The following is a 13,302-nucleotide window of genomic DNA, read 5'->3' as shown; positions in this document are numbered from 1 at the left end:
TTATAAAAATTTAAGAGGGTAATCGGCTAAAATAAAAGTTTAAGAAGAAAATTGGTCAAATATAAAAGTTCAAGAAAAAGTTAGCCAATTATAAAAGGTTCAGAAAGACAATAGGCTAAAATTAAAGTTAACGAGGAAAATTGGCAATTAGCACTCATAAGAAATTTATAATCCACTCATGGAAAAAGTTTTTCCCATGTTAAGCAATGATATATTTTTAACGTCTAATTAGATTGAGTAATCATTCAAAAATAAAAAACAAAAGCTCATTAATTTTTGTTTCCCTATAATTAAAACCGCAATAGGAAAAATAAATAAATAAATTTATCTTAATTTTGTTTCTGAGATACTGGTTCTTATTTCTTTTCTTTTGAAAGAGGTCGGTTAATAAAAAATTAAGATATACAAAATGAATTTAAATTGAATTTTTAATTAGAAGTCGGAAAAACTTGACATCTACTTACAATTCGGAGAAAATCCACAAATAACTCTAAATTGAAGGACCTCCTTGTACAAATAAACGGTAATAGTTATTGTGTGACCCACAAATTCTCCGCGCGTACATCCAACGGTTTCACAAACGGTGGGTCCCTTCTCGCTGATTAGAACTAGTTCCTAATCTTGCGCCCACATCGACATCGACTCCTGCACTGGACCGCCGGCCACCATCGCTTTTTCACCAGAATCTCAGCGAGCCACCGTCCTCCCTCTCTCTCGCCGGCCATGGACTCGGGAGAGCAACCTCCGAAGAAGCGGAAGCTGCACGAATCCCAACCAGAACTGCCGCCATCGCCGCCATTATTACAACCACCGCCACCACTACAAACCCTAGCCCCGCCGCGGAGCGCGGGCGCTCCACAATCTCTGTCTCAGGAGGAGATTATGAAGAAACGGAGACACAGAGACGAGATTCGAAGTGTATACGATTGCTACAAGCGGATCAAGTTTTGCCTTTCGAAGAATGACTCTGCTCTCACGCCGGAGCTCGAGCAAGCTTATCTCTCTCTCATCACTGCTTCCAGAGGTCGGTGTTGCTTTTACTCTTTTGCCCCTGTTGGTTTCGATTTATATATTTTTTCTCATGTGAAGAGCAAGTAGTATGTAATGATTGTTCTCGTTGTGTAAACTTTAGTGAAGAATCAAAGAAAAATTCATGATTAGGGTTTCTTTTTCGGGTTCTATGTAAATTTGCATTACATGAGATCGAGTAGGTATTATCGGAATGTTGCGCAGATAAAGTAGGTGCTGATTATGTGTTCAACAACTTTATGCTGCTAGTTGAATTGTACTTTGCCCGTAAAATTGAATTAGTGAATGGAAAAGAGAATGCTTTGCAATGAACGAGGTTGTTCGTTCGAACCCTCATTAGTAACATTCATACTTTAGGGTGTAGATTATAAATTTTTTATCTTCAATGTGGTAATCCTCAGTCTAAACTTCACAGGTTGTACGAGTGTACAACGCATTGTTGCTGATCTCATTCCTCGGTATGCTTCAAAATGTCCAACTGCCCTTGAAGCTGCAGGGAAAGTTGTTATCAATATGTATAACTGGAGCATGGCAGTAATAAAGAGAGGAGAGGATGCTGATGGTGTTGCATTTCAGACTGCTAAATCTTGTGTTCTTGGTCTAGCTGATATTTGCTACACTGCATCTTCAGTGGCGCCAACATCATCCGTCATTCGGGGGATTTGCTCTGCAGTTTTCCAGAATGTGCTCACCTTCTTCATATCCTCCTGTGAGGGAAAGGATGTCTTTCTTATTGTTGGGAAAGAAACTGTGAGAATACAAGATTCCTCTCAGAATTTTTCTGAGCTAAAGCAAAAGGTTTTAGATGAAAATGAATCTTCACCTATTAAATTATCCAAGTTATGCGCTCTCAGTTTAATATGGATTCTCTTTAGTTATCCACAAAAATTACTCGCAGCCTGGTTTGAACTCTTTAAATCCGGTGCATCGGATGGAGTTCTGAAAGGGCAGTATTTTCTAAGGCAAATGACAAGCAGGCTTGATAATGATGGTGGCTATCCTTTTGGTAAAAATGGTGATGAATCTAAATCAAGTACAGGTTATACTGAATCTAGCACCAGAGGCTGCAAGGTTAGCTCTGAGCAGGTAGCATCAGATGGCAATCATGTCTGTGGGGATGCATCAACAGTTTCAGAGAGCTGCTTGTTAGGACTGGTAATTCTTTTGAGCTTCCCATGCTTTATATGTAATGTCATTGTCAATTCTGATTGTTGTACCAATTTGCTATTGATTTCTGATAGTGTACTTGTAAATCCTAATATTTTCAAGATAGTGGAGAAAATATCAGTTGCTCACCATTGTTTTTTATAACAGAATTTGGAAAAATTTTACGCCATATATTGTTTGTATAACAAAAACAGATCATATGTAATAGTAGGGTATGATAGTAAGCGTATTGATATGCATGATGCATCACATGCATCCTTCTGTACCATCTGTTTTGGAATTGCAACTCAGCTTCAGTTGAATGCAACAAATTTCTTTAGGAAAATGATTGTTGAGTTGACTAAGTTCTAGAAATTTAGGTACTATTGCCAATGAAATGTTAAACCAACACATATGTAGAGGAGATGCAGTAATTTGGGGCAGACACCACTAAATGGGGATCTTTTACATTCCTAAAATGGTTATCCTTGTACTTCTGACTGATTGGTAGAAATAAGTTGAATTTTCTCAAGTATTTGGTTTGAAGATGAAAATTTGTGTTTTCCTTTTGTGTAGTGATTTGTTTAATTATAATTATTCCTTTTCTGATATTGCTGACTATCTCTTGCCCTGGGGCCTTTTTTGGTTTTCTTTTCCTTTTTTTTTTTTTTTTTAACGTATGCAGGTTCTTAGCCAAGATCTGTCATTGCAAAGTTGGATGTTCTCAAAGTATAAAAAGTTATGTAAATCATCGTCTTCCAAAGTTTTTAATGATATTAGATCTTCTTTGGAAGATGTATTTAATTCATTTTTAGGGCGAATGGATGTGGGAGATGATCAAGTGGATAGTGATGAGGATGATTCTGATCCATCCAGATTTATTGAACGAGCATATCTGGTTCCTAGGTTCTCTAACCAACATGAGGCCTGTAGTGAACTGTATGGAAAAGATAGTAAGTTAAGAACTAATAATGGATCCTATCATGTTTTTTATTCTGACAGAGTTTCAGGTCAACATCTGAAACCCTACAGCTCTATAATCCCTCTTGAAACTACTCTTTCAGGTTCCAATCAGGAGAGCTGGGGAACAAGGTCCACAAACTCTGAGATTAGGGAGCATGGAGATATGTCACATGGCAGGTCTTCTGTGCCAAGGGACCTAATGAACCACCAGGTTCTTTCACCTGTCACAAGATCTCCACTAAATTTCAGGAGTAATTCATTTGATGGGAGAAAACATGGTCATCTTGACAAGAATCAAGATGCAATGGATTTTGGCTCACCTCTCATGAGATCTTTAAGTGGTGGTGTAAATAGTTCTTTTGAATCTCCTAGACCTCATTTGGTGTCACCATATACTTCCACAACAACTCAAAGTGTTTGGTATTCGGATGGGGATATTGGAGCCATGGATATTTTCTCCGCCTCTAAACAGCTCTGGCTGGGCTTTTCAGGATCTGATGTGTCTGAAGCTCATGTAAGGTTTCAGTTAGAGAGGTTTGGTGCAGTAGAACAATTTATTTTCTTCCCACTCAAAGGGTTTGCCTTGGTAGAGTACAGAAACATTGTGGATGCCATAAAGGCTCGGGAATATATGCGCGGACATTTTCCTTGGCACGTGAAGTTTATGGATATAGGACTGGGAACTAGAGGTACCATGAATGGCATTGCAGTTGGTTCTAGTTGCCATGTTTATGTTGGAAATATATTAAGTCAATGGGCCAAGGATGAGACTCTGCATGAATCAAGAAAAGTGATTTACAAGGGTCCTTACATGGTCACTGATCTTAGCAATGAAGGTGCGTTACTGATGGAATTTGATACTCCTGAAGAAGCTGCTGCGGTAATGGCACATCTCAGACAACATCGCAAGGAAAGGAGTAACCACAGGCCACCATATGGTGCAGGGCCAGCTAATGTCGTAATATCCCAAACTGATGGTGCAAGATCTGCACCTACCCCTACTCATATTGACATAAGAAGCAGCACCCCTGGAAACATGCCCAGTAGTCATGTTGCTGCACCATTTTCAGTAAATCATGAGAGCCACCCCATGGAGCTTGCATCCCCTAGAGTAACGTCCGAGAATCAGGGGAATACTGTACAGAGTGGATATTTATTTCAGTCAAAGAGAGCTACTGGCTCTACGGAGATGCTTGAATCTGGCACCCCAAAGCTTGATGGTTATGACAATAACTCACCTGTGGATCCTTCACAAGGTGAAATACTTTTGGTAGAAATTTATTTGAAATTAGCCTCCTTCTCATTCCTTTTCTGTCCTTTGATACTAAATGAATTGTATATTGAATGGTTTTACTATAGGTAGTCATGCTGTTTCTCGTGCTGCTGAACAAAAGTGGATGTATGCAAAACCTGGAATGGAGCTGCATTCCGCACCAGGGAGCATTCCTTGTGTTCCTGTGCCAACACAGGGACCCTGTGTCCCACCTCCACTCCAAATTCACTCATCTCCATTTATACGGCCTGTTTACCCCCCTCCAAGTTCGTGGGATCCACGGGGTGTAAATCATAATCCTCCTTTGAACCCAATCTCACCAGGTGTAATGCCCAACAATTTTCATGGGAATGCTATTGTAGCTCCCTTCATTCCTGCTTCTGTGACTCCACTTGCACAAATACAGGGAACTCCAGCACAGCAATTTGACCAAATGTTTTCAGTACCGATAGTTCCACCACCGCTATCATCTCAACCACCTCCTTTACCCGAAATGCCACCTCCAGTGCCCCCATCTCCACCACCTCTGCCTCAGTCGCAGCCGCCTTTTGTTCCTCCTCCTCCCCATTCACCTCCTCCACCTGTTCCAGAATCATCTGGTGTGGAAGGTTCTGGACAATGCTCTCAGTATCAGTGGCAGGGAATGTTATGCAAAAGTGGTGTTCATTACTGTACTGTTTATGCACATAGGGTGGATTCAGATATATGCAAATATTTGAATGCCATTTCTGAACCTATAGAGTAAGTTCTTTTCTTTTCACCAGTTTCCTTTCTGAAATCTCATTAAGGGTTTTTTGAGTATAAACTAAATATCTATTCCTAATTTATGGCTAATTGGTTCAGATGGCCTGCTAAGTTAGACATGACCAAGCGTACAGATTTTCGGCATGTGAAGTCAACATTTACTAGCACCCCACCACATAAAGTAAGTCCATTAATATTACTATCCTGAACTCGGTATCTGTCATTCATTTCCAAAATTTATTTATATTTATTGTCTTTTCTTTTACTTGTGATGCAGAGGGAGGTATGCAGATTGATCCCAGCTTCTGCAGGCGACCACAAAGGCGTAAGTTATCCTCTTTTGCATTGGTCCTGTAGTTCTGTAGCCTCTCTCTTGGGATGGCAGCTATGCTGCCCCTTGATAAAGTGATAGCATTGTTTATCTGGACTAGGAAAAAGATGAACTGTTAACCATGAAAACGCTTCCAGAGCATGTTTGTTAGAGATTACATTAGTTATGTCTTGTAAACGTCTTACACGTAAATATTCTAAGATTTGTAGACATGGAAGCAAAAGTTGAAGTTGTTTAGACCAGTCTAAACCAAAGTTCGTAAACATCCCAAAGTAAACTGAGATTCATGCAATTCCAAGATTTGTAAATGAAGATCCTTGAGATTCATATTTGTACATGTTTATCTACCCCCAACACATAAGCGTAGCCAAAATTCGCTATCCTGTTTCAACTGCCAATGAATTCCCACATAAATTAAGTCTTTCATTTCTGTTCTCCAGTTTCAGGATTTCGTTTCATACTTGAAGCAGAGGGATTGCTCAGGAGTGATCAAGATCCCGGCTGTGAAATCCTTATGGGCGAGGCTTCTGTTCATACTTCCACAGTCTGATGACACTTGTGCTATGCTCTCTATTGCACCGAGTCCACCAGATTGTCTCATTGCTCTAATATTACCTAAAGAAACAAACTTCGAGTGGGTATGATGTTCTAATTTATGATTCGGGTGGAAGTCTCGGCATACATGTGCTTCTTATGCCCTATATAGCTTATCGGAAGAGACTATGCTTTATGCTTACTAAACTAGTTGAGTTTTTGCTTTCCTGCTTCTCTTCTAAGAAGGCAATGATGAAAGTTTTGAATGTTATATATCGTCGGTGACATAATTCTTTTTATCTTTTGTACACGGTACATATCGCAGCAAACTTTATAGTTTTAAGGGTTGTTTCGGCTTAGCAGCAGAGGCCGATCGACAGAATTTTCTCTTGTAGAATAGAAATGCCCTGGCATGTGGAGCTTGTGTGGAATTTAGTTCCCTGAAGATGTTAACCTTTTCTCTAATGTTAGTGTTCAAAATTATAGATATCACTGACCGCTGTGTAAAGATTATTTCTCGGAAGCTATGCTGCCATTGTTTTTTGATCTCGGTAAGTAATTTTCTTCGACTGGACTATTTTTTGGTACGGAAATGAACAGTCATGATGGAATTGAGAAAGTACTAATTTTGTTTGCTTGCCAATCTAATGGATATAAAGTCCGATTACTAATAATCCCATCTATTAAAGACTCACCCCTCTGAAAGTCTCAAAATTACATAAACCTCGGAAAATAATTTTTATCACCTTCCCTTTCCTACTGCTTACTCTATTAAATTCTTAGCGAAAACTTCTTGAAAAAAGAACTTAGAAATGTATAACCACGAGATACGTTTTTTTTTTTTTTTATTGCCAATAGTAGTGAAAACGTTTCTTATGAATGACTGAAATTAAAATTATAAGATTTAGAGCTCGTTTTGAAGTGCTTTTAAAATGACTGAGAGCACTTCTAGTGAAAATATTTTTAGATCCAATTTTTAGTAAAAATGCAAGTAAATCATTTAAAAGCACTCAAAGTGTTACATGCAAGAAGCACATAATGAATTGGTGTGGTATATTCATATCATAACATATGAACAGTAAGAACTAGCATTCTTATTGAGACTAGAACTCATAGGGAAGAAAATAGATTTATGTGTGTTGCCGAGGGCATAAGGGGCATGATGACTTGACGTCATCCTCACGTTCCTCCGACTTATCACCGGCAGTCTGCTTAGGGCAAATGAACGTAACCCTTCAACCAATCGGTGCTCTCTGCCATTCTTCTTTCTCTCTCCACCGACGGACACCCATTGCACATGGATTTCCCTATGTATAATCTAAAATCAATTCCTTCCCTATGCACGACTCTAAGAAAGTTGAATACTTTGTTGACCAACCCTTAATCTTACTGGATGTAATTGACTATGTGTCCCCCTGTTAGAAGTATTCTAAAAATGTTTTTAAAACCAATTTTAAGTAAAAATGCAAGTGAATTCTCAAAAAATATTTAAAGTGCTTCATGCAAGAAGCATATAATTAAAGCTTATTGCAGGAAGCACTTTCAATACTTTTATAACCCAAAAACATTTTCATTAAAAGCACTTTCAGTCATTTCAAATGCATTTCCGAATGAGCCCTTAAATAGTTGTAAAAATACTTGTAGGATAGGATTAAATGATATATAAAATTAGAAAATAAATAAAATAAAATGTCAAGAGTCAATAGTCGGTATGGTTGCCAATGCCTGGTGACTTGTGAGTGTTCGCCAAGAAATAAAAGATAAGCCGCCGCGCCCGGCCTACAAATACCAGGATTTGGGGCAACTAAGCGCCACCGACCTCCCAGTTCTTTGGTTTCCGTTCGACACACCGTCTTTTCTTCTCCCTCTGAGTCTCACTTGCCCTCAATCGAAATCCGATCGGACTCAGTGCGAGGGAGAACATGTGGAACCGAAACTCTCACCCCCGAACCGCCGGAAGCAAGGGTGTCCCAAAACCCCAAAAGGTCTTCGTCCCTAAGAATCCAGACCAGAACAATCCAATCGCTCGAGAGCCCAATATCAATCCCAATCCCAATCCCACGCTCTCTACCTCTCTCCGGCAATCCCTATCCAAGCAGCAATCCAATGCCGAAACTTCCACCGCTGCTTTGGTGCCGCCGTCGGGGAGCAGGGTTCGGATGGGAGACAAAGGTGAGTGGGTGCCGAGCCGAGCTCAGGGTGGCAATTTCGTAAGTTACTTGCCCCAGGATGAGGCGGTGGCGGCTGGGCTCGGCGCCGACGAAGGCGGATTGGACGCCCTGGAGTCGCAGAGAGTGGTGGATCTTCTTAACAGAGAGCTCTCCTGCCTGCTGAAGTTAAACCCTAAGGAGTTTTGGCGACAAGGTACAATAACTGCTATGACATTTTCATCTTGACCTGCAAAAGCTGGAAACTTCACACTGAATATTCAATTTGTTGTTAATATTTTCACTGTTTTTGTGTTGCTGCTGCCCCCATTGTTGTCAGTGGCTAGTGATACATCGTTGCATGAATTTCTGGATAGCTTTCTTCAGTTTAGGAGTAGGTGGTATGATTTCCCTCATCGCGGCGCCAACGAATTGGTGGCGGGGTCATTGTTGGGGAGTTTGAATTGAGCCGCCGTGTGTTTATGGTATTATATCGAATGTAAGTCTGAGGTTGCAGCTGTATAGCGTCATATTCTGTTATTGCGTTGTTATTATCGCTTTTCATATTCACTTTCTCTGTCATCGTAATGCAGATCTTCTAATAGGATCCTGGCGCTCGTCTTGCTGATAGTCTCAGTCCACAAGACCATGAAGGTGTGTTCTATAGATATGCTTTTCTCTGTAAATTGTTTTTCATAAAGTTTGGTGGTCAAGATAATCTGTTTTGTTAGAACATGATTAGTGTAACCCTTAAAGATTTTGGATATTATTTGCATTACTTTATGTCATTTTCCTTCATGAAATCATATGCTTTCTTCTTTTTCTCCAAAATTTGTGCAGTGTGGTAACTGATAGTAGTTCGTTACAAATCATATACCGTATCCATAGATGAGATGACTTTTGCTTCCATATTAGAGTTTGTTAGGTGCTTTTAGGTCTCAGTGAAAGTCTGCATCTATGTCCTATATTTGTATTCGAGTTGAATACATCTCATTGGAGAAAATACGTTTAGGATTCTCTTTTTTGTTTAATATTGTATCGTAATAACAGTTGTTCACTAATTCCACATGTAGTTCTTTTGCAGGAGAAGAAGTTGCTTGACTTGCCTAAGCTGTTAGACATATGTGCTATATATGGCCATGAAAATGAAGATTTGACCAGAGTGCTGGTAGGAATTTCATAAATATCAGCCTAGTGCCCTCTCCAATTGCACTCTCGGTCACTCACTCACTCAGTCATTCTTTGTTATTATGTTTTTCAGGTTGGCAATGCAGTAAAAGCTCATACTAGGATACGTGACAATTTGACTGCAGTAGCATCACATTTCCTTAGCATTGTGCAAACAATGCACCAACGTAGCAGCTCAGCCTTGGAGGTATGCCCTCAAATCTTTTAAAATCAAAAGTGACTGATTCCACCTTTTGTTCCGTTCATCCTGTTTAATAAGGATGCGAAAGTGGGTTTCTACAGTCATCAGTCTTGATATGTACTCGAGGAAGCTTAGTAAAATAACAATGAAACTCATTTGTCGCATAAATAATGTTGATCGAACTTTTCTGCCTAACGAACAATGGTTAAGTCTTACTAGTTATGTATCTTCAATACTATTTTAATTAGTTTTTACTGGAAGGATTTATAAGCACTCCCGATATCATGTGCAGACCCTTTTTTCCTCTGGAAACACTGGAGAACATGGATCCAGCCGCCTTCTTGCTGATTTATTGGAAGTGAGTTGCTTTCTCTTCTTATTGACTGAACTTATTAGTACAACTGATTCCTTTCTCTACTCCGTTTCAGTACTTAGTGGCAATTTGAATTAATTCTTTAAAGAGATTTAGAGTAATAGTGGGTTTTATATTGGATTTGTTCTGCTACATGCTGTACAAAATTAAATTAAATTTTTAGAACAATGGGGGATATTATATATGGAAGCTTTATTAACCAATTTTTTGCTACAAATACAGCTAAGGAAATTCTTTTCATAAGGAATTCAAGTGACCCCTTTCGTTTTCTTCTACGGGTTGGATCTATGATGTTTCAAGTGGACCATTGCTGTTTTCTGCTTCAACTTTTACAAGACATGAGGATGTTGACATGCTTATGATACTCTATTTGAGAATTTTCTCCTTTCTTGGTAGGTTATGGACTTCATCAACGATGCAGTTGTATCCATGGATGCTTTCTTAACTGCATATGAACCATCTGCTGTCTTCTTGTTGTGCCCTGTTGAAATCAGGTATCTTTCCTATGGGCTTGGCTTTTCTAAGCTGAGTATCTGATGGAGAATTTCACCAGCATGTTTTGGTCATTGTCTAGGAGTCTTTTTAGTGAAACCTGCTCGTTTGGTAAATCATGTTTTTTTAGCAATAATGCTGTCAAAAGTTTCAATAATGAAATAGTATATATTGCTCTCTCTTTCTATGCAGTCATGGGAACGAGGCATTACTAAGCACTCTAGCAAGGTTGCATGATTCATTACTTCCATCTTTGCAGCGTGGATTTCAAATAATTTCAGCAGATGGAGAAGATAAAATGGTGTCTAATATTGCTTTAAGTTTGAAGATGTTATCAAAGAGAATTGTCAGATTCGGTTGGAAACTATTGGATTTGTGCTATCTAAGTGATGAGGCCTTCAAAGATAACCTCCCCATTCCAGCTGCTGCGCAGATGTTTCCAGCCAAAGTGGAGGATCTTTTCATTAGATCAGATATACTGGTTCAAACTTTAAGAGAGATTAATGGAATTTCCGTATGTGCTCAGGAGAACCAGAATAGGCAAACATTTCTTCAAAATATTGAAAAGAACTTCAACATTATGAGCAAAATGGAGAATTTACAAAATAGTGGTGAGCTATTACATGCTATTACAGTATATTGTACTTGTACAAGCTCGTTTAATATAATATGCTTGAAGAAGCAAATTCATATTTAGTTGGCTTTGTTCATGCAGGATGGATAATCATGGATGATGAGCAGCTGGGGTATGTATATGGAATACTTATGTCTACTCAGAAACTCATAGTTAAGGAGCAGCCCAGTACGACAGCCGCTTTGACAAACAAGAAGGTGCAGATAGATGAAGATGTTGCAATTGTGGAGTCGCAAATCAGTCAAATAAAGGACCTGTTCCCTGATTATGGAAAAGGTTTCTTAGCTGCTTGTCTTGAAGCCTATAACCAGAATCCTGAGGAAGTTATTCAGAGGATTCTTGAGGGAACTCTTCATGAAGATCTGCAGTCCTTGGATATATCATTAGAGACGATGCCAGCACCCAAGACTGCGACTGTTGGTAGGAATGATAAAGGGAAAGGAAAACTAGGTGAGCTTACAGCACCACCCGCCACTAGTACAGCAGTTGTTGTGAGGGATAAACAAAATGGTGCCCCTTCGGTTTCATCCTCCTCATCACAAGGAAGGTTTGTTAGGAAGTCTAAAGCAGACGTGCCTGATACGGATACCCTGGATGACAGAAATGAGAAATACGTTGCAAACACTGCTACTCTTATTTCACAGTTTGAGTATGACGATGAGTATGATGACTCTTTTGATGATCTGGGTCTGAGTGTTGCGGATTCAGGAGTGGGGGAAAGTGAGATATTTAGTGAAAAAAGCAGCTCGAATACGGGTAGGCCGTGGGAAACACAAACTGGAAGTTCATCTCAGGATGCAGCTAGTTCCAAATGGGGCTCCAGAAAGAAGCCCCAATATTATGTCAAGGATGGTAAGAATTATAGTTACAAAGTTGCAGGTTCGGTTGCAGTTGCAAATGCTGGGGAAGCATCATTAATTACTGAAGCACAACGAGAAGTTATTCATGGCCTTGGCCGTGGTGGCAATCTTCCTCTAGGCGCGGTTAAGAAGCTGACAGAATACTCGGAGGAGCAAGACAAACAATTTGACAATTCTCAAGCCGAAGAGAGAGGTCAGATGGATGGGAGAGGGAGAGGGTTTGTTGGGAATGCTAGGGGCAGAGGACGGAGGGGAGGAAGACAAAGGGAGTCCAATGAGGAGCAAGATACCAAACACAACGATAATGCCGAAGGTGAGTTTGTTGGGAATGCTAGGGGCAAAGGACGGAGGGGAGGAAGACAAAGGGAGTCCAATGAGGAGCAAGATAATAAACACAACGATAATGCCGAAGGTGAAGACGGAGAGAATGCAGGAAATCAAAGGGGAAGGGGGGGAAGGAGAGGAGGCAGAGGAGGAGGTGGGAGAAACAATTTCAGGAAGGACCGGGCCATGAATAAGCACTTTTCTGGTTTAGGTGGCTTCTAGGTATACAGAGTAACAACGACATCTCCCCCGTTTTTTTGTTTAGGGAACGGTTTCAAGCATGAGATCTATCGAGAGTTTTGGGTCACTGTAAATTTTGGTTGCTTGCTAACTTGTCATTTGATTAAATCACAGTTACATCGATTAATCGATCACTATGGTTTCATATGCATTAATCAAGTGAAGACCCCGACACTGGATTAGAGTTGTGATAAGTATGAAATTTTTTTAGAGTCTAACTTAATATTTAGTATCAAAGTTTGTCATCCATTAGAATCGAACTTAATAAGCGGATAAACCATAGTACTAAATGAATTTCCACTCTACTGGTAAAAGAATCCACCAAAGTTCAAACTGGCTTTGGTAAAAACTCAAATAAGAAAAAAAATTGGTCTGGATGGAAATAATTGGCCTAACATGTAATAAAAGAAACAAGAAAACGCTTGAAGACGGGTTCGAACCTTTGACCTTGTGTTTAAGGGCCACGCACTCTAACCAACTGACACACTTCACGTCTTTTTACTGTTGGTCAATAACGCTTCACGTCTAGGTCGCTCAATATTCAAATGGAAAATATAAAAGAAAAACTAATGAAAAAAGCTTGAAAACTTTGAGTTTTGATGATAAGGACAAAAATAAAAGATAAAGTGAATATTACCACAATTGAATTTTTAGTGTAAAAACATGATTTTTCGTTAAAATGAACAGTACCAAAAGTTTTTCGTTAAAGTTTTCAAATATAAATTGATCTAAAACAATGCGTGGAGCTTTCACAGATTATTTTCATGGAGGCTGAGGCCCCAAGAAATGTTCATAAAATTTTTAGCAGGACACAAAACTTAGTCGGAACGAAGTTACGTTCGG

At 39.5% G+C, this 13,302-nt stretch overlaps 1 protein-coding gene across 1 annotated transcript; it reads left to right on the top strand.

The window, feature by feature from the left end:
* Positions 1-557: 557 nt before the first annotated feature.
* LOC103945275 lies at positions 558-12,653 on the top strand. The gene is given in 19 exon segments (XM_048580155.1): positions 558-1,024; positions 1,445-2,184; positions 2,861-3,128; positions 3,240-4,394; positions 4,498-5,152; positions 5,255-5,336; positions 5,433-5,480; positions 5,927-6,124; positions 7,892-8,384; positions 8,508-8,603; positions 8,606-8,666; positions 8,761-8,771; positions 8,774-8,821; positions 9,241-9,335; positions 9,429-9,542; positions 9,829-9,894; positions 10,306-10,403; positions 10,594-11,012; positions 11,117-12,653. Coding segments are annotated over 19 exon segments (6,273 nt in total). The 5' UTR covers positions 558-723; the 3' UTR covers positions 12,442-12,653.
* The last annotated feature ends 649 nt before the right edge of the window (positions 12,654-13,302 follow it).

This window comes from the organism of the source record quoted next, unplaced genomic scaffold (genome assembly GCF_019419815.1).
Source record: "Pyrus x bretschneideri cultivar Hongxiangsu unplaced genomic scaffold, Pyrus_bretschneideri_v1 Contig15, whole genome shotgun sequence".
Taxonomy (NCBI): Eukaryota; Viridiplantae; Streptophyta; class Magnoliopsida; order Rosales; family Rosaceae; genus Pyrus; species Pyrus x bretschneideri.
The sequence above is the reverse complement of the archived record's forward strand: the minus strand, read 5'-3'. Positions and strand labels throughout refer to the sequence as shown.